Source organism: Pelophylax lessonae, assembly GCF_965119305.1.
Source record: "Pelophylax lessonae genome assembly, chromosome: 6".
In the NCBI taxonomy this organism is placed as follows: Eukaryota; Metazoa; Chordata; class Amphibia; order Anura; family Ranidae; genus Pelophylax; species Pelophylax lessonae.
The window spans coordinates 297,748,279-297,776,186 of record NC_138773.1 but is presented as its reverse complement, the minus strand read 5'-3'; the positions used below and the strand labels follow the sequence as shown (position 1 = coordinate 297,776,186).

The following is a 27,908-nucleotide window of genomic DNA, read 5'->3' as shown; positions in this document are numbered from 1 at the left end:
CACTGAATTTAAAAAAAATGCTGCATGCACCTTTTTTCTGCGGAAAATGAGGGCATAGCAGCCCGTTCAAATCAATGGGCTGCTATGCCTGTGCAAATGTGGGCCGCCAACCCGCATACATGTGAACCGCCAACCCGCATACATGTGAACCGCCAACCCGCATACATGTGAACCGCCAACCCGCATACATGTGAACCAGGCCTAAAGCAATAGTAAAGTCATTTATAAACAACACCTCCTTCAGGTTTAACCACTTCTTGACCACAAGGATTTGCCCTCTTAATGACCAGGCCATCGGATCGGAGCCGAGCGCCAGGACCAGTTATCACCAGTTAGGCCAGACACTGCTTGATGACCTATTTTAGGCCTGGTTCACAGAGTCTGTACTGACTGACTATATAATAATGTGCATAAGTGAACCAAAGCCCCTAAATTCAGCAATGAAATTGAAGTGAGGTGGAAATTTAATAATTTAAATTTAATAATAGAATACCGTGATAATACCGTATACCGTGGCAAAACCTTAATCAATTAATCGCAGCATGAAAATCTGATACCGTCACAAGCCTAATATAGAGTAAGGGAGGGTTATAACCCCTGTAAGTAGAGATGCACCAAAATTTCGGCCACCGAAACATCTCAGCTGAAAATGGTGTTATCGGCATTTTGCTGACAAGAGAAAAAGGTGCCAATAATGGCACCAAAATCACAAATTTGATGCAATTTTACTTCAAAGTATTTTTAACTGAGCAAAAATGCAGCAAGCAGGGTTTTTAACACAATGGAAGCACAACGGATCAGTGTGAAGACCTACATAGAATTTAAAAGGATACGTTTTTCTTGAGCTTTTCTTGCGCTAAAGGTGCCGATAAGAGTAGCATGATTCTGGATAAAATGAGAATCACAATTTTTTTGCTTAGAATAAAGATCATGATTCTAGGAGTAACATCTTTCACATTATACAAAAAATTGGGCTAACTTTACGGTTTAGTTTTTTTTGTAAATTCATTAAAGTGTATTTTTTCTTCCATTAAATTGCGTTTGAAAGACCGCTGCGCAAATACAGTGTGACATAAAATATTGCAACGGTCATCATTTTCTTCTCTAGGGTCCCTGCTAATATATATTAATGTTTTGGAGGGTTCTAATTAGTTTTCTAGCAAAAAAATACTGATTTTAACTCGTAAGCAACAAGTGTCAGAAAGAAGGCTTAGTCCCGGTTCACACTATAGCGATGACAGACATCACATGTGATTAGGAGCGCACGGCTCTGAAAAATCACAAGCGATCTCTGTGCTATGTGAATTCAGCCAGATAGTATGGCTTAATTTGCATCGGATTCAGACAGAACACGCACAGGACCCTTTTTTGGGTCCGCAGCAGAATCTGATCACATGGTGGTTTACACCTATGCGAACTGATTCATGTCCGAGTTCGCACTGCAATATGTGAACTGATCTGGGGGTGTCGTTAACTTTGCATTGACACCCCCAGCAATTCGCATATAGCAGTGTGAACTGCCTTATATTTGAATGCGATGCAGGAACCCGCAGTGGATTTGCAGGGTTCCCGCATCGCATATGTGTGAACCGGCACTCAGTCCTTAAGGTGGTTAAACTGACCTCATTTATAGACGCAAGTTCATCTCTGATCTAAAAGAACAACATGATACAATGTAAAACATGTTTATATAGTTATCTTCCAGCCTGAGCAATGTTGATAAACATTTGCGGAGGCTCACTTTTTTTTTTACAGCTGTAAGCAGAGAACAGATCTGCACTGTATGAATCGTGGAAATGCCAGATTAAAGAGGAAGTAAACCCTGCCGTGGTGTGCTCCTTTTCGATGCAGCCAGTATGATAAAGCCTTCCATTAAATGTTGCCCAATTATTGACCCCTTTGCATGTTTTATTCTCTTGGTTCCAAATTAAAGCCTGCACCATGTTGGGCACGGTCTTCGGATGTTGGCATTCACTCTGTCTTATTGCCGTAATTTCGCACAAGCCCAGTGATTTCTTTTCATAGCCAAGCCTCTTTCGATCTGGGTCACTATGGCAACCCTATCCGTCAACTTGTCCTGTGCTATGCACAATGTTTACACCCCCTGTGATGCTGCAAGTCACATGGGGTGTACAGTGAATGAGTCCCCATTCAGTGATGTGCACAAAAAAAAAAAATCTTAGTGACAAGTATATCTCAGTTGAAATAGAAGTGCCAAATATATAATTTGGGAGTGTAAAACCCCTTAACTGAAGCACATTCAGCACTACTAAAAAATCAGTGCATACAAATCCTGTAAAAACTCGTGTGGTCACCACTCACAAATAAAAGAAGGAATCCAGATAGTGTAATACGTTCCCTTTATTTGTAAACTGACATACACTTAGTGTTCCAGATAAACTGCAATTTATTTCCTATACAGTGCAGAGAAGTTTAGTTCACTTGATGTGCAGACCAGCGCGGTGCGCGCACTTCCGCGTGCATTCCACTATTAACTGGACATGACGTTACTGAGGAACCGGAATATGCAACAACGCTTTTCGCCTCTCCCATGTCTTTGATGACGCCCTGTGGGAGGGGCGAAACAAATTGACACAGATTTCGGTTCCTCGGTGAGAACGTCACATCCGGTTAGCAGGGGAAGTGTGCGCTCACCGCGCTGGTCTGCACATCAAGCGAACTGAACGGCTCCCGTTCTCTGCACTGTATAGGATATGATTTGCGGTTTATCTGAAACACTAAGTGTATATCCGTTTACAGGTTTACAAATAAAGGGAACATATTAAACTATCTGGATTCCTTCACTTTTATATGCGAGTGGTGACCACACAAGAACCCGGATGACGTGATCTCACCCAACGTACCAGAATAAGCTTGTCAGACCTACATGCAGTATTGCTAAGGGGTCCACGTTCTCTGGTAAGTCCAAACACATTGAGGTGCAGAGCAGTTTACTGCATGAGAGTCACAGAACAGCACGGCACTAACAATTCAGGCATAGAAGCACTTTTGTTTCATTTTCACTGACTTTCACTGGATACTTGCTTGTTTGATGCGGACAATTTATTTAATATCTTCTTCACTGACATTTTTCATGATTTCTTTGCACTGATATATTAGTAGTGCTGAAGGTGTTTGATTTAGGGGTTTTACACTCAAATTTATATATTGGCAATTTTTATTTCAACCGAGATATTCTTGTCACAGATTTTTTTGTGCACATCACTGAATGGAGGTTTATCACTGAAGTAGTTTTATGTGCACATATATGTTGTAATTTTATGGTAATACTGTTTTTCGCTGTGGTATAGGGTTTGTAAGTATGATTTCACTGTGTGATGAACAACAGTTTCTCTTTAACTTAAAAGTACATACACGTAGCGTGGGGTGGTTGTATATATTAATAGTGAATGAGCCTGTAGTCTCGCAAGACGGCAGAGCAATGCCGCAGTGAGAACATGACGGAGCCATGGCGTAATACTGAATAGACCAACGGCACGAAAAGCATGCCGTGAACACGGGACATTATGCGTATGTGCCAGCGAAGTGGACAGAGATGGATTGCAAGTAAACGAACTAGGTTAGAAGAGATCTAGAGAGCAATTTGTAAAGACTGTTTTAATTATTTAAATGGGGGAGAGTTTACTTCCTCTTTAAGATCTTGTGGGGTGGGTGAAGCGAGATCCTGATTTTTTTTTTTTAACCAATCATACAGCTCTAATGGCTGACAAAAATTCACACTCCTTTAACGTTATATTTATTAAAAAGTTGCATGCAATACAATTATATATAAAAATATAAATACTTTTTAAAAACTGTCATTTTCGGCACGCCTCTACCTGTAAGGTTTATTTTTGCCAAGAGTCCCATTGGGGAGATTTCCCTTCACTTCCTGTCCCGTAGCTAAACGGAAAGTGAGAGGAAATACCTGCAAACTAAGAAAATTTCTTGGTTTCAGGTCCCCAGAACTAGTGTCCCCATTGGAAGATTCCCTCTCTATTACTTTTCTGGGTACAACCCAAAATTTGGGATTTACTTTAATTTTCAATGATAATGGTAAACCGGACAAATAGAGGGTGAATCTTCCTTATAAGAGCAGACAGCAACAAAAAAAAAAAAAAAACCTGACAGGGGTTCTAATCCCTCCCCACTATTATCCAAAGCTAAAAAAAGTTTTGGTTATACTTCAAATTTAATAAGCACACAAAAAAAATAATCCGATCAGGAGGAAACAATTTGTGGATGTGAAGTAAGCCAGGGTAGGCCCCGTGTATTGATTACCTTTAAACTATTTAAAAGGTAAAAAAACAACAACAAAGAAACAGTGTGAAGTCACCCGATTAAATAAGGCCCTTTTCACATGGTTGCCTCCGAGCAACGGATTCCGCTGATCCCCACTGAGCAGGTGGATGACAGGTCCTGTCAGCTTCCACTGTGCAGAGCGGACATAGGCAGTCCCTGCTCCCCCGCTCTCCTCTATGGGGAAATCGGATAGAAACGGACCGCCTGTTCATCTCCATCTGATCCGATCCACCAGATGGATGGAAAATAGGACCACCATCTGTCGGTATTTTGCAGGCAGGATTGGATAGCGGTGGATGCCAGCGGACACTGACATCCGCCGCTCTATAGGGGAGACTGCGAGTTCCAATCCAGGTCCGCCTCAAAAATGGACAGGCGGATCAGATCAGACAGCCCGTGTCACATGGCCCTAAAGCTGCATCTAAACCAGCAGAACATTTTTCATGCTATAGATCAGGGGTCCTCAAACTTTTTAAACAGGGGGCCAGTTCACTGTCCCACGGACACTGTTGGGGGCCGGTCTATAGTTTGAAAAAAATATGAACGAATTCCTATGCACGTTTTATTTGTAGTGTACAAAAAACAGGAAAAATACAATATTTAAAACCATGGCCTCCAGGACTAAAGTGCAAGCAGTGCCTGTATCAACCCCTCAGACTAAAAGTCCCAGCATGAACCCGTGAGATCTAAGGGGTCACATTATTAAATCTCAGGGGCTCATGCTGGGACTTCTAGCCATTCACTACTTGGGGGGCTGCCATGTCCTCAGCTCTGAGGGGTTCATGCTGGGACTAGTAGTCCTTCACTTTGGGGGGTCACATTCTTAGATTTCAGGGGCTCATGTTGTGACTTGTAGTCCTTCACTAGTTAGGAGGGGGTGTCATGTCCTCAGCTCTGAAGGGTTCATGCTGGAACTTGCAGTCCTTCCCTTGGCCTGTGGGTCCTGCTGGGAGCTAGCCATGGCCTGTGGGTCCTGCTGGGAGCTAGCCATGGCCTGTGGGTCCTGCTGGGAGCTAGCCATGGCCTGTGGGTCCTGCTGGGAGCTAGCCATGGCCTGTGGGTCCTGCTGGGAGCTAGCCATGGCCTGTGGGTCCTGCTGGGAGCTAGCCATGGCCTGTGGGTCCTGCTGGGAGCTAGCCATGGCCAGCTCCCAGCAGGACACACAGGCCATGGCCAGCAGGACACACAGGCCATGGCCAGCAGGACACACAGGCCATGGCCAGCAGGACACACAGGCCATGGCCAGCAGGACACACAGGCCATGGCCAGCAGGACACACAGGCCATGGCCAGCAGGACACAGGCCATGGCCAGCTCCCAGCAGGACCCATAGGCCATAGCCAACACAGGACCCGACAGCCAGACAGTGTTGGGGGGGGGGGGGGGCTATTTCCTATTTTGAGGTTACTGAGTGGGCAGGGCACTGGGGCAGGGTAAAATGGGTGTATGTGGGTGGGTGGGAGATGGGATGTGGGGATCAGCTGGGGGTGTCAGGGTGTATCACCTCAGCGATGCCGATGACAGCTCAGCAGGTCCTTGCTTGGTTTCCTGTGGGTGATGACCACTTCAAGCATCAGCCAGTGCCCAGCCTGAGCCAGTCATATGCGTCCCCTGGCAGGCTGGCGCTCCCTGCCTCCAGTCCGAAGACTCCATGTCCAAAATAAGCTGCTTTCACTCTTTTTAAAAACTTTAGGCTGCACTGTTGCAGCCATTCAGCGCCCAGCCTAATGCGCCGTGATTCTGCTCGCCTCCAAAGTATCCAGGAGTTGTAGTTTTCTGCTCAGTTCTCCCCACCCACCGCCACAAGGCACTTGAGCGCGGTCAGGACTAGAACTCCTAGAGTGCAGAGCGGCAGTAACACAGCCAATTGGCAGCCGCCACAGCCGATTTCCTGAACACGCAAAAAAAAAATGTCAGCAGACAGTGGCCGTTTTGATTATAGGTTAGGCAGCCTCGGCAGGCCGGATGCAGCCCGCGGGCCGTAGTTTGAGGACCCCTGCTATAGATAGTTCCATTATTACAAGCAACAGCCCTTTACCATTGCTTGGTTTATCTGGTAGTTTCTGAACTTCCAGAAGATAAATACATAAAAAAATAAAAAAAACACTCAGCGGCCCTTTTCCTTCCTAACAAAAGTTGAGTTGAGTGCAGCCAATGGGGCAAGCCTTGGGTGCACGGGCAGCCATTTCATTTCAGGGAGGTATTGGCCCTAAAATGCTAAATCTTTATATCAATTTCCTTGCAAACATTTAAAGAGGAAGTAAACCCTCCTCTGCAACTTGTACCTATAGGTAAGTCTATGATAAGGCTTACCTATAGGTACTGTAAATAGCTCCTAAACTTGCACCGGTTAGGAGATATTTACTTTGAATGCAGCCAGTGACATCACTGGTGCACGCGCTTGAAGGAACGGCCGCTCGTGCCGTTCCTTCAGAGCCCTGTGCCATGAACGTCAGCTCCCGCGCGCATGACGTCATCGCGGCTCCAGCCAATCAGATGGAGCAAACCCGGAAGTAGGGCGACCGAACATGTCACCCCTGAGAGAGGTGAGCGGGCAGCACTGTGGGGCTTCGTTCTAAGGCAAGTATTTCATAATGAGCATACTAGCTCATTATGTATTTGTCTTTCAGGTGTTTGTTTTTTTACATTTCTGAGGTTTAGCCCCCGTTCACACTGGGGCGACCTGTCAGGCGACCTGGTCGCCTGACAGGTCACCTGCCATACAGAAGCTATGGACCCGTTCTAATAGGAGCGACACAAGTCGCTCCGACTAAGAAAAAGGGTCCGGAGCTTCTTTGGGGCGACCCGGAGCGACCTGCATAGACTTCAATGTTATGAAGTCCGTGCCGGCAGCTCCGAGGTCGCGGGGTGAGCAGCGCGCCGCGACCTATGAGGTCACCCGGCAAAGTAGCGTCGCCCGAGTGTGAACGGGGCCTTACAACCTCTTTAACAGATGGGAGTATAAAAAATATCAATTAAGGTTTCAAAAGTAGGAAAGGGTTATAAAACTGCATCATGTATTACAGGCCGAGTCACCCTCAAAAAGTTCACCATATTCTTTTCTGTTCGATATGTGCACAGGTGCGGTTACTGGTGCAGAGGATTAAGGGAAACCATCCCAATGGGCATCTGATCTGGTAACTACAACGTAAAGGGGGGGGAGATTTCCCCTCACTTCCCTGTTTGTCTCCAGGGCAGGAAGTGGAAAGATCTCCCCGTAAGGGACTTTCACACTGGTTCGCTTCAAAACTGCCAGTAAAAAAGCCTATGCGTTAAGAGCGTTTCTGTGGTGTATTTTTCAAAGGACAAGTGACTCAAAAACTGCACCAGAGGGGTTTTTGAAGCCACTTAATTTCAATGGGGAGGCGCATTTCTTTTCAAATCCCCAAATGGAAGCATTTTTCATTTTATTTTTACACAAAAGCACTTGGAAAACACCTCAGTGTGAATGCAGCCTAAAAGAACACAGTCAGCAAAACTCAGACCAATCAAAATCCTTAAGTGCCCACAGGTAAATTCCTGTTTATAGTTTAATGAGCCCCAATGTCTACAGTACTTCTGCAGATGCATCATGAAAGACTAAGTTAGAGGCTGGATTTTGTTACTTTTTTTGCAGTTACATTATACCTGCTGTCTATCATCTAAAATCAATGGATAACTATGTAACTCCAACAATACTCTGCTGATAACCAGCAAAAACATCTAACATTTGAGACTGTCTGAAATCCACTAGGACAGTGATGGTGAACCTTGGCACCCCAGATGTTTTGGAACTACATTTTCCATGATACTCATCCACTCTGCAGTGTAGGTGAGCATCATGGGAAAAGTAGTTCCAAAAGAGTGCCAAGGTTCGCCATCACTGCACTAGGATATTAAGCAGCTGTCATAACAGGGGCACATTGGTGCATATATAAAACAACATGCTCTTTATGTGCTTGAGTGTGAACTGGGGCCAAGAGGAGAATGAGCGGTATAGATATGAAGTTGCCAGTAACTATTTCATTTGCCACTTTTTTGACCAAACCCTGGACAAGGAATTATCACATTTAGAAAGCACAATGGACTATCAATTTTATAGTGATGGACAGTCTTTGAATGACTTCAATGTCCACTCATATGAGCAAATCTTAACGTTTAATGCATGAAACTGAATATATACAATGACAAAGCAGCATATCAGATAATGTCTGAATGTTTAGACTTTAGACAGACTCCTTAGCTCTGTGCAAGTTCCATGCCATGAAAGGCAGCTTACATTTTCCTCTTTTGCCTCTCAGGAGTGGGCAATTGAAAAGTAAGCATTACTATTAAGTTAGACTACCATTAAAAGGGACCCAGTTTCTGTTCCCCACATAGGCAACTCTTTGGTTCATAGTAAAGCTATCATCCAGGCAAACCACCAAATACAATGAAATACACAGATTGAAGCAGTTTTAGCTGCCAAAACATTTGCATTTCTGTTAATCCAGTTCTAACATTTACACAGCTCTGCTACACAACCATGCCTGGCATAGGAAGGGATCTCATTTTTCTCTGCTGCCGTTAACAGTTACAGGTCTTGCTTTCTGCTCCCTACAACCTGAGAAGGAACCGTGAAAGGAGTAGCAGTACACAAATGAGCTCATCTCTCGGTTACTCTGCTCTCTCCTTTTAGAATGCTCCCTGCCATCAAAGCACAACCGATTGGCTAATTGTACTGCTTCTCCCTTCCTCAGTCCAAGCTTTGCTGTCCATTGGCTGAGTGGCTGATACTACAGTCAAATTGAGGCAGTTACACTGCTTGCATTAAAAACAAAAATAAATTTAAATATTAATTTTAACAGAAAGCAACCTACTATAACAATAAGGGTCCATGCGCACTGAGCTTAAAAAACATCAGTTCTTTTGGCAGAAACAAATGCTCATTGAGAGCGTTTTTTACGGGTGTTTAGAAGTGTTTTCTGCCAGAAAACTCTTTCCAAAAATGCAATCCAGAAAGGTTTTCTTTTTCTGCCTCTAATGTGCATGGACACAGGATAACAATGAGCTGCTTCGACAGACAAAACTCCTGTAGAAGCGTTTTTTTATGCTCCGTGTGATTGCAGAAACCTAGCAGTCTATTTTATTTCTAGAAAGGTTCACAAACTACATAAATATATAAAACCACTAGACAACTTTACAACCATTCAACTAAATGAAAACAGCTTCTTTTTAGCATAAGAAAAGATGATAAATACTTACGTGTCTGTGGTATTTGGTAAAAGAATGATGCATATAGAATCTGTGCATGTAAACAATGGCAGTGTTGATGGTCAGTTGGGATCTGTAGGTTTCAGGTTAAGGAAAGCAGGAACCAGTTTGGAAATAAAGATGAATAACAAAAGCATTTCATGTACTTAGTTGTATTTTACAAGTGAAAATTTAGGGAGTTATCTGTAACGAGTCAAGTTTCAAATCAGGCAAAGTTCGTTTTTTAAAATTCATGAGCACAAGTGTGCCAATCAACCCATACAACTGGAAATTTACAATAACACCCACCAGGAACTTTATTGCTCAATGAGTGACAACCTACACTGCACTTCTCTGCTCCCTATTGAGCATATCTATAATTTATAAAATCCTCACTGAGTATATCAGAAAAACATTTTTAGGACCTCATGAAGAACTAAATACTGATTCAACTTCTGAATAATTATTCAATTCCTGATTACCTGCTCACGGAACGGAGATAACGTTTCAACAAATTTCAATCCTACAGAAAATTCTGCCTCCAAACTAGTTTAACAGAAATCTAGATAAAATGTATACAACCTTTTAATATGGTGCTTGTTTACATCATAACACATGTGAATTCCCAGCGCTAAGATATGATGTAGTAGCTCATTCATTTTGAATGGGACTCCAATGCATTAAAAAGAAAACAACTGTTGTATAGCCAAAATCCAAAATGTTTGGAGTTCATAACCAAAGATAAGGAAAATCGGATTTTTGATCGTAAAATCCATTTCTCTGATGATCATTGACTGACAGCTCCCGATTCTTCCTAACCATTGGGTTATACTGCCCCCTACAGGAGTATTACACTAGGCAGGAAAAAGCTTGACTACGCCTATGGGCAGTCCCAGGGGGTATACACCCACTCTCCGCTATAGGCACTCAGGTTTGTTATAAGCAGTGTCAGAAGAAAGCCAACTCCACAGAGGGCTGGGTGTTGTGTCTGGCAATGAACATCAGAGAAATGGATTTTATGCCAAGTCAAAAATCCAATTTTCTCTTTTGTTCACTGACGGACAGCTCCTGATTCTTCTAAACCATTGGAACGTCCCAAAGCAGTGTTAAACAGAAGGGGTGGGGGAAAAAATAAATAAATAAAAAGCAGAAAGAAATTTCCAAGGCTAACCAAAGCCATCCAGGTTACATGGAGCTCAACCATAAGCAACTGTAGCTCACCTGAAAAAAGGAGAAACCTGACCCCTGATACAATAGGCAATCTGTCTAACCCATCTGCTAGAAATGGTCGCAGAAGAAGCAGACAACCCTTGGTGAGGTCCGTCCATGAGCAGTGTCTGACTTCCTAAAAGACTCCGTTGCTGCCAGGTACACCCTAATTGCCTGGATCACATCCAAGGCAATTTCCGTCAGATGTTTGGCCTGGGACACCGGGAAGGCAACACAATGTCTTCATTCAAATGACAGTCAGAGACCACCTTAGGAAGGAATGACAGACAGGGGCAAAGCACCACCTTATCCTTGTGAATCACCAATAAGGTGAAAGAAAGGATAACACTGCCAGTTCTAACACCATGCGCGCAGAGGTGATAGCCACCAAAAAAAAAAAAGACCACCTTCTGGGGCAGCGCAAGCAGGGACCCCTCCCAAATATTTTCAAAGGGAGGCTTCTGTAGAGCGGCAAGCACCACCACATTAAGATACCAAGGCGGCAACGGAGCCCACACTGAAAGAACCAAATGTCGGGACACCCTGAAGAAAGGTACGCACCAGGGAGTGTGAGGCCAAAGGTTGTTGGAAAAAGACAGCCAAAGTGAGCTAAACCTATCACCGGGACCTGGAGGGGAAACTACTCCCCCGTCTTTCGAAGCTGGCAGATCAGTACTCTTTTTCCGCAGGCTACCAAGGGCAAGGAGCCCCGTCGTAGACGTGGGCCATTCTCCTTGGCTCATAAGAGGTTTTTTTCGCCCCTCAGGGTCTCAAGACAAAGGATCAAAAGTCAGGGCTTCCAAGAGGACCTGGTCTGGCAAGCCACGGGCAGGCTCTTCCAGACCTGCAGACAAGGCTGCCTTTGCACGAAGGGGCACCTTCATCTGTATCTGGAGTTGGATCTCCCTGGTATAAGACACGTGGGTCCACAAAGTTATTTGGTCAGGCTACAAGATTGAGTTTGGTCTTATCCTCCGGAAAGGTTCTTCCCTTCCAACCTGCACTTGTCCCCAGATCACTTACGGGTCTCTTTGGGGAGTGCAAGACTTGTTCCTTCAAGGGGTGTTTGTTCAGATTCTGAACATTTTCAGGGGTTTTTACTCAAACCTCTTTACAGTTCCCAGGAAGGAAGGCAAGGTACGTCCAAATTCTGGACCTCAAGGCACTAAACTGCTTGTGCAAGTACAGAAGTTCTGCGAGGAGTCAATTCACACGGTAGTGGCGCCCCAACATCTAGGACACCTACCTGCCCATTCTAATATGTGCCAGTCACCACCGCTTCCTGTTTTGCTGTGGGCAAGGATCATTTTTTGGTTTGTGGCGTGGACCTTTGGTCTCCCCTCCACTCCTTGGGTCTTCACCAAAGTGCTGGCCCCGGTTGTTGGCATTGTTTGAGTCAGCGGGGAATCGCAGTACTGGGGTACCTGGACTATCTTCTGCAAGCAGAGTCTCTGAGCTCTCTGATGGACAACTGGAGATAGAACTGCGAACTCTGTCCACCAAAACTGGACCACTTGGGTCTGACTCTGGATTTGGCCTTTGCCAGTGTGTTTCTTCCTCTGGAAAAACTCCAGACAATGCAGGAGGCAATTCAGCTTCTGTAGATAGCGATCCCTCCGGGCTTGCATGCGGGTGCTGGGCCTGATGGTGTCCACCCTCTAGGCGGTCGGTTTGCACAGTTCCACACAAGATCTCAGCTAAAGAGATTCTGGTGAAATGGGACAAGGATCCACGGTCTCTGGAGGTGACTTCATTCTCTGGCACTTCGACAGGGAAAATCCTTTCTTCCCGTGTACTGGATGGTTGTCACCATGGATGCCAGCCTGTCGGGGTGGGGAGGCATCCTCAGCACAGATGTGCTCAGGAGGTTTGGACTCTGGCAGAGTCCAAACTGACGATTAATGTTCTGGAAATGCAAATGATCAGCCTTTGTCTGGCTCATTGGACAATTCGTCTTCAGGGGTGTCCGGTATGAACTAATTTGGACAATGCCACGGCCGTGGTCTATGTCAATTACCAACCGGGCACAAGTAGTGTCCTGGCGGCTCAGTAGGTAGTCTGCATTCTAAGGAGGGCTTACCGGTCCGTTCCAGCCCTCTCAAATTTCTGCCACGACTCCTGTGTAGGATCAAAGCAGAAGGGATTCCATCAGACTGACCTTACACGGTCTTGGTATGCTGATCGGGTATGGCTGGCCCCTGATGCTCCTTGGGGACTTCCTCTTAGGGAGGATCTGCTGTCCCAAGGACCGATCTTCCACCCTGCTTTACAGTCGCTGGCTTTAACGGCTTGGCTGTTGAAAGCCAGGCGCTGAAGGATGGAGGTTTGTCTGAGTCTGTGATTCCTATGCTGTTGAAAATTAGGAAATCTACTTCTAGGATGATCTACCATCGTACGTAGAAGACTTACATTGCGTGGCCTTGAGTTCCAGGTGCCACACACAATAATGGTGGCAAGCTGTCATTAAAAAAATGAAGCGCCACACATACAGCGCCACCCCTTCCAAGGGAGGCACCAAACTGACCACAGAGCCTAGCAGGCCACGGCCCAAATTTTGGGGAGGCCCAGCTGCAAGTGCACGGATACCAGTCTGGCAGATGCCCAAAGGAAGAGTGGGGGCTTCAACTACGGAGGCGCCCGACTTGGCTGTGCAGCCCAAATTTTTGTCAAAGGCCAGCCGATTGGACACAAGTACCAGCGGAGCTGACCACCCAGGGACAGCGGAGGGGAGAGCAGATGCCCAAATAGGAGGCAGTGGCTTCAGCCACCCTCACAGGGGCCAACTCACGTAGTTTCCGACTGGTAGGCCGCAAAGCCTCGGGTGTTTAACTCGCAGGCCAGCCCCTGTCCAGTGGGGCTATGTCGTAGCCGACCTAACGCGGCATTGCGATCGGCACACACTGGCTGGCCAGACTAGGGGGACCCTCTGGATCTTGATTATCCGGTTCGTCCCCAAGTCCGGCAACTGTTTGTAGATTCTCGCAGTAACAAAACAAAGATAGGAAAAAATTTAATTTAAAAAGAAAAAAAAAAAAAAAAAAAAAAAAATCGGCAGGACCAGAAATCCCAGCAATGAACTAGGTCCTTACTCCTGACTAGGCAGAAAAACGGAGTGCCTATAGCCGAGTGCCCATGGGCGTATAAAAGCTTTTTCCTGCCTAGCGTTCTACTCCTGTAGGGGGCAGTATAACCCAATGGTTAAGAAGAATCAGGAGCTGTGTCCATCAATGAACAAAAGTGATATTTGCTCTAACAGAAAACACCCCTGACTTTGTAGGGATTATTTTCACTTCATGTGGTGTGTACAGGACAAACTAAAGCAACCCACAGTTTATGCAAGTTTCTATCAAAATAGCTTGATTACCCCATTAACACAGCACTATTGTGTTCTATCAGAGTGATATAGCTGCCATCAGTGATCGCATGAAAAAATCCAATAGCCTGGTTGTACTGAAGTTGATAGATGGACTGACTGTAGTACAACCAGCCTTCCCATAAATGGACTGACTGTAGTACAACCAGCCTTCCCATAAATGGATTGAATCTCAACAAGTTCCTGCCAAATCAGCAGAGATTGGATTCACCTATGGCCAACTTGAGAAGACTTCCACAAGGGACAACAAAAAAAAAAAATGTCAGGTGTTTAACCATTCCTTAGCTATCCAAGAGAAAAACATTTTAGGTTTAGGATACACTTTAAAAAAAATGACCATTGCAGAAAAGCGGTAAGTAAAGTTGTTTTTCCTGTTCCCCCTAGATGAAAAGGAGCAGTTAACAATTGTAACCTCAAAATGCATGTAATATCACAATATAAAAAAGAAGCTTCCCAGGAAACTTTATAATTGGACTAATTATCTGCTTATGAAAAATGTGAAGACTTAAGCTGGCCAACCATTGATTAAAAATTTGGCCAGCTCAGCAGAGATTCAATCCACCTGTGGGCAGGCTGATTGTACCCAATCAGACCTGGGTAAACCCAGCTTGTCAGATTTTTTACATGCAATTACTGCTGGTGGCAATAGCTGTTAGCAGTAATCATTGTGTTCTGGTGGCCCGGCAAATCACAATAGAACTAGAGAAGACATTTCACCATCAACAATGTTGATGGGGGAATAGATCCTTCCACGGTGGAAAGAAAACTGGTTCATCTATGAGCGGCTTTAACACAGAGACCCCCATAGGCTCAATTCACAAAGCTAGCGCGTCAGAAAAAGGATCCTTATTTTCAAAACCGTGATAGTCATTTGACATGGCTGAGAAAAAAGCTCCTTATTTTTATGTTAAAGTATCTCTAGATAACTTTTTCCCAGGAGACAGTGGGAAAGGATGAGATTTTTATTGCTATGTTCCCTTTCTGAATCACTCCCCTATCTGTATTGGGGACCATTGTTACAGAAAAGGAAAGTAAACCCAGGACAAGAGAGAGGAGAGGGGAAATCTTCCCGTGGGGACACCTATTCCAGGGACAACGGTCTACCCTACATTTATAAGCGATAACAGGACATTCCTAAACACACAAACACTGGAGTGCCAGTGTGAAGGAGACCTTAGAAGGAAATTACCCTAATTTTGGTTAATTACTTCCTGCTGTGTCTCTGGAACAGGAAGTCAATTTGCACAATACTCACAATGGGGAAAAATAAATTGGCAAGTGGTTTTAATCCTTTTCAACTCTACCCAAACAACTGGCTATACATACAGCTTGTGTATTGGATATATGTCATTTTTAGAACTACCAAGTGCCAACTATTATTTTGCAAACTTCGCTGTAAATGGTACATGATTCCTAACAGTATAGAGAACACATACTGGCGCTCAAGGTAAGCAGAATGTAATTTTGCAGTCTTCTAATCCCCACAAAGGCAAGAAAGAGGTAAAGGGAATTGTGCCTAGAGGTCACCATACATGTTACTACATGACCATACAATCTTTGTACAATTAGATTTACCAAATTTTTCAATATGTGGATTTATCCAATCAGCTTGTATCCAGGCATGCCCTTGTACTTCATAACTGGTAGATCTTAGTTTCAGTTCACAATATCCCGCATTGTGCGTTCTTGTTGCAGGAATCCCATTGATGCCAATGCCTGCAACCACCCGCAGCTTAATCACGCTGCTCTTGCAAGACGCACAGGGCTGCTGTTCATTTTGAATGGCACCTCCAAGCATCTCAGCCAGCAGCACGATCACAGGAACTGTATGGTTAAAAAGATTGTGCAGTTTCCCTGTGGTTTAGTTTTTAAAAAGGTGCATGCACCTTTTTTCAGTGGTCTCCTAAGAGCAGCGCATTTTCACTGTTAGTGGTTGCGGGAATCGCTGCAATTCCCACTCCCGCAGCCACACGCATAGGTGTGAACCTAGCATTACAGGGAAACTCCCTTCATACTGGTGTATTTCTCCAACTTCCTGTTGTGTCTCTGGAACAGTAAGTGAGGGGAAAATTCCACAATCATACTCCGACGGGGGTTGTGACTATACATACATTTTAGCTATATTCACACACATCTTAAAGCTTTGTGAATTGACCCCAGAGTCATATTAAGAACCCCCCGAATATCAATTACTCTGCAAATTCCACTGTATATTGTACATGATATCCAATCCTATAAGAACACTGCAGCTCTGGGTAAGCAGAATGTATTTTGAAGTCCCACAAAAGCTGGGACGAGGTAAGAAGAAATCTTCAAACCTGTGCCACATGACAGGGGAATTCCCTCAGTCTGGTGGATTTCCTGAAGTGAAGGGAAATATCCACAATGGCACTCTGCTAAAAATGAACTGGCAGTGGTTTAACCACTTTACCCCCAGCCCTATTTCGGACACTTTTTGTTCACAAGTTAAAACCAGTATTTTTTCCTAGAAAACTACTTAGAACCCCCAAACATTATATATATTTTTTTAGCAAAGACTCTGGAGAATAAAATGTCGGTCATTGCAAAATTTTTTGTCACGCGGTATTTGCGCAGCGGTCTTTAAAACGCCATTTTTTTGGAAAAAATTTGAAAAATCACATTTCACTAATTTTAAAAAATACTAAACAGTAAAGTTAGCCCATTTTTTTTGTATATTGTGAAAGATGATGTCACGCCGAGTAAATAGATACCAAACATGTTACGGTTTAAAATTGCGCCCCCCCGTGGGATGGCGACAAACTACGGTCAATAGAGATCTCAATCTGCGACGCTTTAAATTTATTTAACGGTTACCAGTTTTGAGTTAGAGTGTAGCTCTTTTTTTTTAAATTATTGCCCACGCTCTGGCGATCGCGGCGATACCTCACATGTGTGGTTTGAACAGCGATTTCATTTGCGGCTCGACTTGCGTATACGTTTTTTTTTGTGCGCGAGCTAACGGTGACGGGGGCGGCTAAATTTTTTTTTCCTATTTATTTTTTCTTTTTTTTAACTTTATTACAGGTTTTAAAAAAAAAAAAAAAATCTGATCACTTTTATTGCTGTCACAAGCAATGTAAACATCCCTTGTGACAGCAATATGTGTGACAGGTACTCTTTATGGAGGGATCGAGGGTCTAAAAGACCCTAGACCCCTCCACTACACTTCCCTGTATGCAAAACGCCAAAAACGGCATTTTTGCATACAGCCGTTTTTTAAATCTGCCGCCTTTTGCGGCACAGTAACCCGGATGTGACGTCATGGACGCCGCCTCCGGGTTACGTCATCGGAGACCCGATCGATGCCGTTTCCGGCATTCATCGGGACTCCATCCAGCCGGCGGACGTGCCGGCTGGGTGCTCGGGGCTGAGCAAAGCCGCGGAAGGCGGCGGGAGGGGGGGGGGGGACGTCCCCTCCCGCCCCCCGGGTAACGATCGAGCGGCTCCCGAGCCGCATCGATCGTTACCGACGGAAAGCCGACCGCCGGCTTCAAACAACGGTACCGGGATGATGCCTCTAGCTAGAGGCATCATCCCGGTATAACCACTCAAAGTCAGCCAACGTAGATCTACGTGGCTGGTCGTTAAGTGGTTAAAGGATAACTTCACTTTAAAAAAAAAAAAAACAACAACAAATGCACATTTTTTTTGCAGCTAAAAAAATTAATTTATTTTTTGTTGCAGGAGCCTGTAAAGCATTGCACCAGCAATTAGCAGATCTCGAATGCCATGCAGGTCTCCTGCAGATCTGTCAGCATATGAACTTACCGGTATATCCCTTACAGGTAAACCAATAGTCTCTGACAGGAACACTCAATGAACTACCACAGTGCTTACAGCGCCTAGTAGTTCTTTGAGAACTACAAGCTGACAGTCGTCAAGGATGTCGGGGCTTGTAGTTCATTCAGAGCTCTGTGTATGAATGACATGGCCGTGTGGATGGAGCCCTGCACAGCCGCACTGCTTTTCAAACAGTAATAGTTAGTATGGGGAACACTGCCCCAAGATGGAACATGTTCCCAAAGATGAACTTATCCTTTTAACTCTTCACTACTCTAGCCAAACACAGTGTGTGTGTGTGTGTGTGTGTGTGTATATATATATATATAAACACCTTAAAGCTTTGTGAGGACTATAAAGAAATTTTAGAAACTGCAAATTTTAACTATTAGACCTCTTGAAGGAAAAAAAAAGTTGCTTTGTTTCAGCCAACATGTTCAGTGCACACTGATACTTAAAATCATATTCAGGGTGGAACAAAAATGCCCTAAACCCAGGTTTGGTGTTTCAGTGTGTAAATTCCAATGTCTAAAACAAAATTTTCTAGCCAAAACAACGTGTTTATGTGCATATTCTTCTAAATGTTATACAGTTGTTAAGACAAAAACACCAAATGTGCACAAAAACACACCATATAAGCCCGCTCACTTAAATGAATAAACTGCTTTATGGGTGACCACTCCTGAAAAACCCCACGCATCTGTACAACACCTGATTCTGTGCTACATAGTCTGAATGGTGGCTTTTAGGCTTGTTCACACTTGCACCCTGGGGGGGGGGGGGGTAAAAAGGGGAGGGAGAGAGAGGGGGGGTAAAAAGGAGAGAGAGGGCGGGGGTAAAAAGGGGAGGGAGAGAGGGTGGGGGTAAAAAGGGGAGGGAGGGGTAAAAAGGGGAGAAGGAGAGAGAGAGAAATGGGGGTGTAAAAAGGAGAGCGGGAGAGAGAGAGAAATGAGGGTAAAAGGGGAGAGGGGGGATAAATGGGGGAAGAGGGCGGGTGGGCCGGGGGTTTGAGGGGGAGAGGGCAGGGGGTTGAAGGGGAGAGGGGAGAGGGGAGGTAGAGGGGGAGTGTAGAGGGCGAGAGAGCGGGGATAGAAGAGGGAAGTAGGAGGGGGGGGGAGAAGGGGAGAGAGGGAGGAGAAGGGGAGAGAGGGAGGAGAAGGGGAGAGAGGGAGGAGAAGGGGAGAGAGGGAGGAGAAGGGGAGAGAGGGAGGAGAAGGGGAGAGAGGGAGGAGAAGGGGAGAGAGGGAGGAGAAGGGGAGAGAGGGAGGAGAAGGGGAGAGAGGGAGGAGAAGGGGAGAGAGGGAGGAGAAGGGGAGAGAGGGAGGAGAAGGGGAGAGAGGGAGGAGAAGGGGAGAGAGGGAGGAGAAGGGGAGAGAGGGAGGAGAAGGGGAGAGAGGGAGGAGAAGGGGAGAGAGGGAGGAGAAGGGGAGAGAGGGAGGAGAAGGGGAGAGAGGGAGGAGAAGGGGAGAGAGGGAGGAGAAGGGGAGAGAGGGAGGAGAAGGGGAGAGAGGGAGGAGAAGGGGAGAGAGGGAGGAGAAGGGGAGAGAGGGAGGAGAAGGGGAGAGAGGGAGGAGAAGGGGAGAGAGGGAGGAGAAGGGGAGAGAGGGAGGAGAAGGGGAGAGAGGGAGGAGAAGGGGAGAGAGGGAGGAGAAGGGGAGAGAGGGAGGAGAAGGGGAGAGAGGGAGGAGAAGGGGAGAGAGGGAGGAGAAGGGGAGAGAGGGAGGAGAAGGGGAGAGAGGGAGGAGAAGGGGAGAGAGGGAGGAGAAGGGGAGAGAGGGAGGAGAAGGGGAGAGAGGGAGGAGAAGGGGAGAGAGGGAGGAGAAGGGGAGAGAGGGAGGAGAAGGGGAGAGAGGGAGGAGAAGGCGAGAGAGGGAGGAGAAGGCGAGAGAGGGAGGAGAAGGCGAGAGAGGGAGGAGAAGGCGAGAGAGGGAGGAGAAGGCGAGAGAGGGAGGAGAAGGCGAGAGAGGGAGGAGAAGGCGAGAGAGGGAGGAGAAGGCGAGAGAGGGAGGAGAAGGCGAGAGAGGGAGGAGAAGGGGAGAGAGGGAGGAGAAGGCGAGAGAGGGAGGAGAAGGGGAGAGAGGGAGGGGGGGAAGTAGAAGGGGGGGAAGTAGAAGGGGAGAGAGGGGGGGGGGAAGTAGAAGGGGAGAGAGGGGGGGGAAGTAGAAGGGGAGAGAGGGGGTTAGACACCGTCGTCTGTGACATAAGGGGGCGGGGCCTCCGATGACGCCATTGGGAGGCCACGCCCACAATGGCTATATAACAAGCTGCAGAGACCAGAGACTGGCATAATCACCGGGGACAGCGTCGGAGGAGGACCAGAGGAAGAAGAGCCAAGGGCAAAAGAGCAGAAGACCAGAAGAAAGGACGGGGAGAAGACCAGAAGAGCGGAGGGCATAAGAGCGGAGAAGACCAGATGAAGATTTTTAATAAACTTTCCAAAACGTCTCCTGTCGTTATTTACACACCGCCTTTTATGGGGTGAATGGGTAGGGGTACAGTGCACCCCATACCCATTCACATAGGGAGGGGGTCCGGGATCTGGGGGGCCCCCCTTGTTAAAGGGGGCTTCCAGATTCCGATGAGCCCCCTGCCCGCAGACCCCCACAACCACCGGCCAGGGTTGTGGGGATGAGGCCCTTGTCCTCATCAACATGGGGACAAGGTGCTTTGGGGTGGGGGGTGCAGAACCCCCCCTGCCCCAAAGCACCAACACCCCCCCATGTTGAGGGCATGTGGCCTGGTGTGGTCCAGAGGGGGTGGGGCCGCTCGCTTGTCCCCTCCCCTTTCCTGGCCTGCATGCTCGGATAAGGGTCTGGTATAGATTTCGGGGGGGACCCCACGCCGTTTTTCGGCGTGGGGCTACCCTCAAATACCATACCAGACCCGAAGGGCCTGGTTTGGAACCTGGGGGGGAACCCCCACGCCGTTTTTCCCCATTTTGGTGTGGAGTTCCTCCTCAAGATTCTCACACCATCCTGATGCGACTTGCGGTGCGACTTCCATTCAAATCAATAGGCTCCCATAGGGAACCATTGATTTTGAATGGAGGCAGAAAAAACGCTGCTAGAAGACGCGGCCAAACGTGCAATAACGCAAATGGAAAAAGCTACTGAAAGCACGTTTTACAGCTGCTTTTTCTCGGCGTCAGAACTAGCTTTGAAGCACGTTTTTTCTAACGTCCCGTGTACATGGAGCCTTAGAGCTGCAGGCAACAAAACGCTCAGATGTGAACAGGGGCCATTGAAATGAATGGGATTTTGCTTGTTGGGTGTTTTGAGACTTACAGAGATGAACGTTTTACAAGCTGAAAAACGCTGAGGTGTGAACAGGGCCTAAGGTTCCATTCACATCTAGGTGTTTTTGGCAATTTTCTGCTCTAAAAACGCCCAACAAGACAAATCCCATTCATTTCAATGACCCCTGTTCACATCGGAGTGTTCTGTCGCCTTAACGAAACACCCGTCGCTCAAAAAAGTACATGAGCTTTTTTGGCAGATTACAGGCTTTTTTATGCGTTGGTCACTTTTCAACCTAAAAATGCCTGAAAAAATATCAACACCTAGATGTGAACGTAGCCTAAGCCTGACACTCGGTGCTTACAAAGTAAAATCAGTATTTTTGCTAGAAAAGTATGTAGAACCCCCAAACTATATATATATATATATATATATATATATATATATATATATATATATATACACACACACACACACACATACACACACACACTAGCAGAGACCCTAGATAATAAAATGGCGATGATTGCAATATTTTATGTCTATTTGCGCAGCGGTCTTTTAAACTACATTTTTTGGAAAATACACTTTTGGCCCCTTTCACACATAAGGACCCCTTCATTCAACGGATGATGAAAAACAGACATCCGTGCATTCATATGGAAAAACGGATGACAACAAATGATCATTTACATCCATTTTCAACCGCTAACAATATCAGTTTTTTTTTTTTGAATGGATGGAAGCCCTATTTTTCTTTCGTTAAAAAAACAGATAGGACGAAAAATGGATGTACACTGACAAATGGTCCGTCCACAACCAATGCAAAAACGGATGAAAAACGGACCGTTTACTCATTTACATATGTTTTTCATCCAAATCCTTTAACGGAAGAATAGGGCTTTCATCTGTTTCATGCAAAAAACGGATATTGATGGAAGCGGATGATTATCCGTTTTTTCAATGGGAATACATTGATGTCTGTTTTTCATGCGTCAAGGGATGGATGAAAAACTGACAAACTGCCCATATGTGTGAAAGGGGCCTTAAAGCGGTTGTATCCTCGCCGAAAAAAATCCTCTGCAGGACAAAGGCATAATGAGCTTTATCAAATTATCAAATACCTTAAAACAAAGCCCTGCCAGTCGCCAGGACACCGCTAAAGGAGCTGTCATGTTCCCTTGGCATCTCTTCCGGGTTCGGTTGCTCCGGCGCTGTGAGTGACCAGAGCCGCGATGACGTCACTCCTGCGCATGCGCCCAGGAGTTCTCAAGGAGCCGGCAATGAGCTCTGAAGGTCTGCCAGACCCTCAGAGGGCATGCTCCGCTGGTTTCAGCGGCTGCATGCAGGGCTAATATCTCAAACTGTGCAGGTTTAGGAGATATTATTGTACCTACAGGTAGGCCTTATAGGGTTACCTGTTGGCAAAAGGCGACAATACTTCCGCTTTAAAAAAAAAAAATGTGTTGAGAAGCAGAGTGCATGAGGCTTAATGCTGGCCATACACTGAGAAAAAACATTCAAACTAATTTCTGAAAACGAACACTCGGCCGTGAGAGAAGACGATCGTGCCATCATGTAATGACCAATAAATGGACATAAATGAATACCTTTTTGTTCGTTTTGTCACATATACTTAGTGCAAATAGTTTGACTGAGAAACACATTAACCTTTCAATTTATCGTTCATTCGTCTGAAAATTTCCAAACTTGTCCGTTTTTTTGGGCTCAAAAAATTGTCAACAAATTAATGATTTATGCTCCTTAACTGGCCGAAAAACAAAACTGTCCAAATGACTATCAGCTGATTTTTGGTCTAGTGCAGGGATTCCCAAACTACGGCCCTGCAACTGTTGCAGAACTACACATCCCATGAGGCTTTGTAAAACTGACATTCACAGACATGACTAGGCATGATGGGAATTGTAGTCCCTGAACAACTGGAGGGCCATAGTTTGGGAATCCCTGGTATAGTGTATGGCCACCATAAGAGGAGTTCTTGAGTTGTAAAAACGCTCTATGATAAAAGTTAAAAAATGCAGCTATTTGGCGTTTATCAGCATATTTTGAGCCATGCGCTTTTATTGGGAAGGGGGGATAGTTTTGCTAATTAAAAAAAACCTGCTACAGAAAAACGCTGCAAAACTCCTTGTACAGCTAACGTCCGCGGCCCTTTCTAAGGTTCAGTGTGCATGAGGCGTATAAAAGAAAAACCACAGCAAAACTCCTTGTACAGTGAACGCCATAGGCCCTAAGGTCTGGTGTGAATGAGGCGTATAAAAAATAAAAAGGGAAAAATCCTTGTACATCCAACGCTGACGGCCCTTTCTGGGGTCCAGTGTGAATAAGGGCATATAAAAAAAAAAAAAACACTGCAAAACTCCTTGTAGAGCTATTGCTGGTGGCCCTTTCTAAGGTCCGGTGTGCATGAGGCGTATAAAAAAAAAAACGCTGCAAAACTCCTTGTACAGCTAACGCCGACGGCCCTTTCTAGAGTCCGGTGTGAATGAAGCGTATAAAAACAAAAAAGGCTGCAAAACTCCTTGTACAGCCAACGCCGGCAGCCCTTTTTAAGGTCCGGTGTGAATGGTGTATATATAAAAAAAAAAAAAAAACAACTACAGAAAAATGCTGCAAAGCTCCTTGTACAGCCAATGCAACGTGAGAATTACCTACCCCGTGAGAAAAACCTACCCTCGTCACAGGAACAGATGAGCAGCACGGCAGTGCGCATGCTCACAGCCCCGGATACCTAATGGAACAACTGAGTGGACTAGTGCGCATGCGCACTAGTATGAAAATATCACGGTGTACCGTGAAAAAAACCTACCCACGCGGCGGTTACATAAAACAGCTGTGCGGCAATACGAGCCATCTCCGCTCCTGTCCCGGTCACTTCCCTGATCTGGGCTAGTAAATATAAAAGCGGCTCTCGGCTCCGTGATTTATGTTTTCATACACCCGCCGCCGCTTTAATATTTACTTGCCGAGAGCAGGGAAGTGACAGGGACAGGAGCGGAGATGAGTCGTATTGCAAAGTTGTTTTAATGTAACCGCTGCATTACATACACTGCCGTGCCCCGGAAGTGACGAGGGGTAGGTTTTTCTCACGGGTAGGTAATTCTCACGGAACACCGGCAGCTCTTTCTAAGGTCCGGTGTGCATGAGGCGTATAAAAACAAACTCTGCAAAACTACTTGTGCAGCCAACACCGGCAGCCCTTTCTAAGGTCCAGTGTTCATGAGGCGTATTAAAAAAAAAAAAAATAACACTGCAAAACTTGAACAGCTAACACTGATTGCCCTTTCTAGGGTCCGGTGCGAATGAGGAAAAAAAACACAGCTAATGCTGGCGGCCCTTTCTAAGGTCCGGTGTGCATGAGGAGTATATACAAAAAAGAAAAAACGCTGCAAAATTCCTTGTACAGCCAACGTTGGCAGTCCTTTCTAGGGTCCGGTGTGAATGAGGCAAGAAAAAAACGACAGCAAAAACGCTGCAAAACTCCTTGTACAGCCAATGCCGGCGGCCCTTTTCTAGGGTCCAGTGTGTATGAGGTATATAAAATGTTGCAAAACTCCTTGTACAGCTAACGCCGGCGGCCCTTTCAAGGGTCCGGTGTGAATGAAGCGTATAAAAAAGAATGCTGCAAAACTTGTACAGCTATTGGTATAATTATATATTGGTAAGGGTATAAAAAAACCCACAAATGCAGACATGACATCTAATAATTGATAAGCTGCAATATAATAAAGTTTTACTTTTAGGCTTAATACTGACACACAGAGCTGGAAACGCGTTGCAGCAAAAACGATGCCCCCTATTGGTGCGTCCTTATGTCACTGAAAGGGTTACTTTCATTGGTATCAAAGGCGACCCATTCAAGTGAATAGGACTGAACCACAAAAACCGTAAAACGAATGCTGCTGTGCTTTTCTCATTACAAAAAAAAAAAAAAAGATAAGACAATGAGGTTTCACCACTCGCTTGCCCTCTGAAAAGCGTTCCATTGCAGATCACTCTTCAGAGGGGTTGCCACTACTGTATAGGATATATATGAGAACAGAGGTTGTGTAGAATGTCATAGTGGGGTCCCATGGGAGGAAGGGGCCCCTGTGGGGTATCAGAGGGGCCCCCCTAGCACACACACACGGCCTCAATGGAATACAAAGCTCCCCTGTAATATAATCCTCCGGTGCCGGTATACCGGCCTCACCCCTCCGCCAGGCCGGCCTTTACCAGGAACCGGCCCCCGCACATACCGCACGTCCACTCCGATCACCAGCCAGGCCGCCGCCGCCCCTCAGAGGAAAGGAAGGCAGGCCGCAGGCTTCCCGGCCGGCACTAGGCCGCACTTGTGAGGCAACACAGAAAAGGATACACGTTGAGGCGCTGGCCCATGTCCTGGATGAGGTTGGCCGCCTGTTGCCGGTAAGAGAGCTCCTTGTCCGCCTCCATCCCGCAGCGCCTGGACGGGCTGTTCTCCAGCTGCTCCCGGGTGAAGAACCAGCGAGGAGCGTTCGGCGCTCGGCAGTCCGCCATGGCACCAGCCCACAGAGCCGAGCGTCACGGCCGCCGAGACCCCAGTGCGTCACAATCACCGGAAGTGGCGTAGGAAGCCTGAGCCGGAAGTGCGCTGGCTCACGTGACCCCCCCTGTCTCTCGTCTGGGAGTGCGCGTGTGCCAGCCGGATACATAGAACTCTCTGGAGGCCCACGCGGGGTCGCCACGCCTGCTGGGCGGTGCTACAGACACGCCCCCTTTTCACTGCCTTTTGTGGGAATCGCTGGCTTCCACGCCTACTCCTGGCTGTCGAACACGCCCCTTTTTTTCTGCCTTTCGCGGCGCTGTCGGAGAGGCTGGATAATATAGAGCGAGCGAGGAGGACACGCCCAGTAGGAGATGACTTTTTATAAGCGGGCGGAGCTGGCGCGACAATCTTGCGTGATTGGACAAAGCTCACTCGCCTAGTTTACATGAGTGGGCGGAGCTGGAATGTGTGCCAGAGTGTGCATGGCTCAGCCTGTCTGCCAGCGAAAAGAGGCGATTGGTTAATGAGGCTCCTTTCACACCTGAGCGTATTTCAGCTCGTAAAACGCTCGTCTCTGAAGTCCAAAAACGCCCAACAAGCAAAATCTCATTAATTTCATTGGCCCCTGTCCACATCTGAGCGTTTTGTCACCTATAGTAAAACGCCTGAGGCTCAAAAAAGTACACAAGCTTCTTTTTTTTGGCAGACTAGAAGCGTTTTTTGTTAGCTGTCAATGCCTGCCTCCAAACACCTGCAAAAAACACCTGAAAAAGCCCCAAAAACCCGACTGAAAACAAAATGCTCAGGTGTGAATAGAAATCGTCTTCAGGCGTTTTTTTCTGGCTTTTTTCTTGCGTTTTTTGCAGGTGTTTGGAGACAAGCATTGACATCTAACAAAAACGCTGGTAATCTGCCAAAAAAAAAGAAGAAGCTCATGTACTTTTTGGAGCTTCAAGCGACGAAAACGATCAGATGCGAACATCTGTGCCACTGGTAAAAGCATGTTTTGTTATTGAGAAATTCCAACACTCCGTGCACAAATATTATTCACATTTATACATTGCGATCATGTGCGATTACTTGTGTTTACATGCGGCAGCGTTTAGCTGCGGTAGTCAAATCTTGCCTTTTGTATAGCAGTCTCTGACCATCTCCTGTATCATGTCTGCAGTCTCTGACCATCTCCTGTATCATGTCTGCAGTCTGTGACCATCTCTTGTATCATGTCCGCAGTCTCTGACCATCTCCTGTATCATGTCTGCATTCTCTGACCATCTCCTGTATCATGTCTGCAGTCTCTGACCATCTCCTGTATCATGTCTGCAGTCTCTGACCATCTCCTGTATCATGTCTGCAGTCTCTGACCATCTCCTGTATCATGTCTGCAGTCTCTGACCATCTCCTGTATCCTGTCTGCAGTCTCTGACCATCTCTTGTATCATGTCTATAGTCTCTGACCATCTCCTGTATCATGTCTGCAGTCTCTGACCATCTCCTGTATCATGTCTGTAGTCTCTGACCATCTCTTGTATAATGTCTGTAGTCTCTGACCATCTCCTGTATCATGTCTGCAGTCTCTGACCATCTCCTGTATCATGTCTGTAGTCTGTCACCATCTCCTGTATCATGTCTGCAGTCTCTGACCATCTCCTGTATCATGTCTGTAGTCTGTGACCATCTCCTGTATCATGTCTGCAGTCTCTGACCATCTCCTGTAATATGTCTGCAGTCTCTGACAATCTCCTGTATCATGTTTGTAGTCTGTGACCATCTCCTATACCATCTCCAATATCATCTCTGCAGTCTCTGACCATCTCTTGTATCATGTCTATAGTCTCTGATCATCTCCTGTATCATGTCTGCAGTCTCTGACCATCTCCTGTATCATGTCTGCAGTCTCTGACCATCTCCTGTATCATGTCTGCAGTCTCTGACCATCTCTTGTATCATGTCTATAGTCTCTGACCATCTCCTGTATCATGTCTGCAGTCTCTGACCATCTCCTGTATCATGTCTGCAGTCTCTGACCATCTCTTGTATCATGTCTGCAGTCTCTGACCATCTCCTGTATCATGTCTGCAGTCTCTGACCATCTCTTGTATCATGTCTATAGTCTCTGATCATCTCCTGTATCATGTCTGCAGTCTCTGACCATCTCCTGTATCATGTCTGCAGTCTCTGACCATCTCCTGTATCATGTCTGCAGTCTCTGACCATCTCTTGTATCATGTCTATAGTCTCTGACCATC

At 46.1% G+C, this 27,908-nt stretch overlaps 1 protein-coding gene across 3 annotated transcripts in view; it reads right to left on the bottom strand.

Annotated features, from left to right (window-relative positions):
• The window catches only part of CCNT2 (cyclin T2), a 145,287-nt gene extending 119,528 nt beyond the window's left edge, over nucleotides 1-25,759 (bottom strand). For all 3 annotated transcript variants that reach the window (XM_082260942.1, XM_082260940.1, XM_082260941.1), the window contains exons 1-2: nucleotides 25,510-25,759; nucleotides 9,525-9,606 (exon numbers count right to left, since the gene is read on the bottom strand). In XM_082260942.1, coding sequence (XP_082117068.1) covers nucleotides 9,525-9,606; nucleotides 25,510-25,670 — 243 coding nt within the window. In that variant the 5' untranslated portion in view covers nucleotides 25,671-25,759. The remainder of the gene's footprint in view (nucleotides 1-9,524; nucleotides 9,607-25,509) is intronic.
• Nucleotides 25,760-27,908: the final 2,149 nt, after the last annotated feature.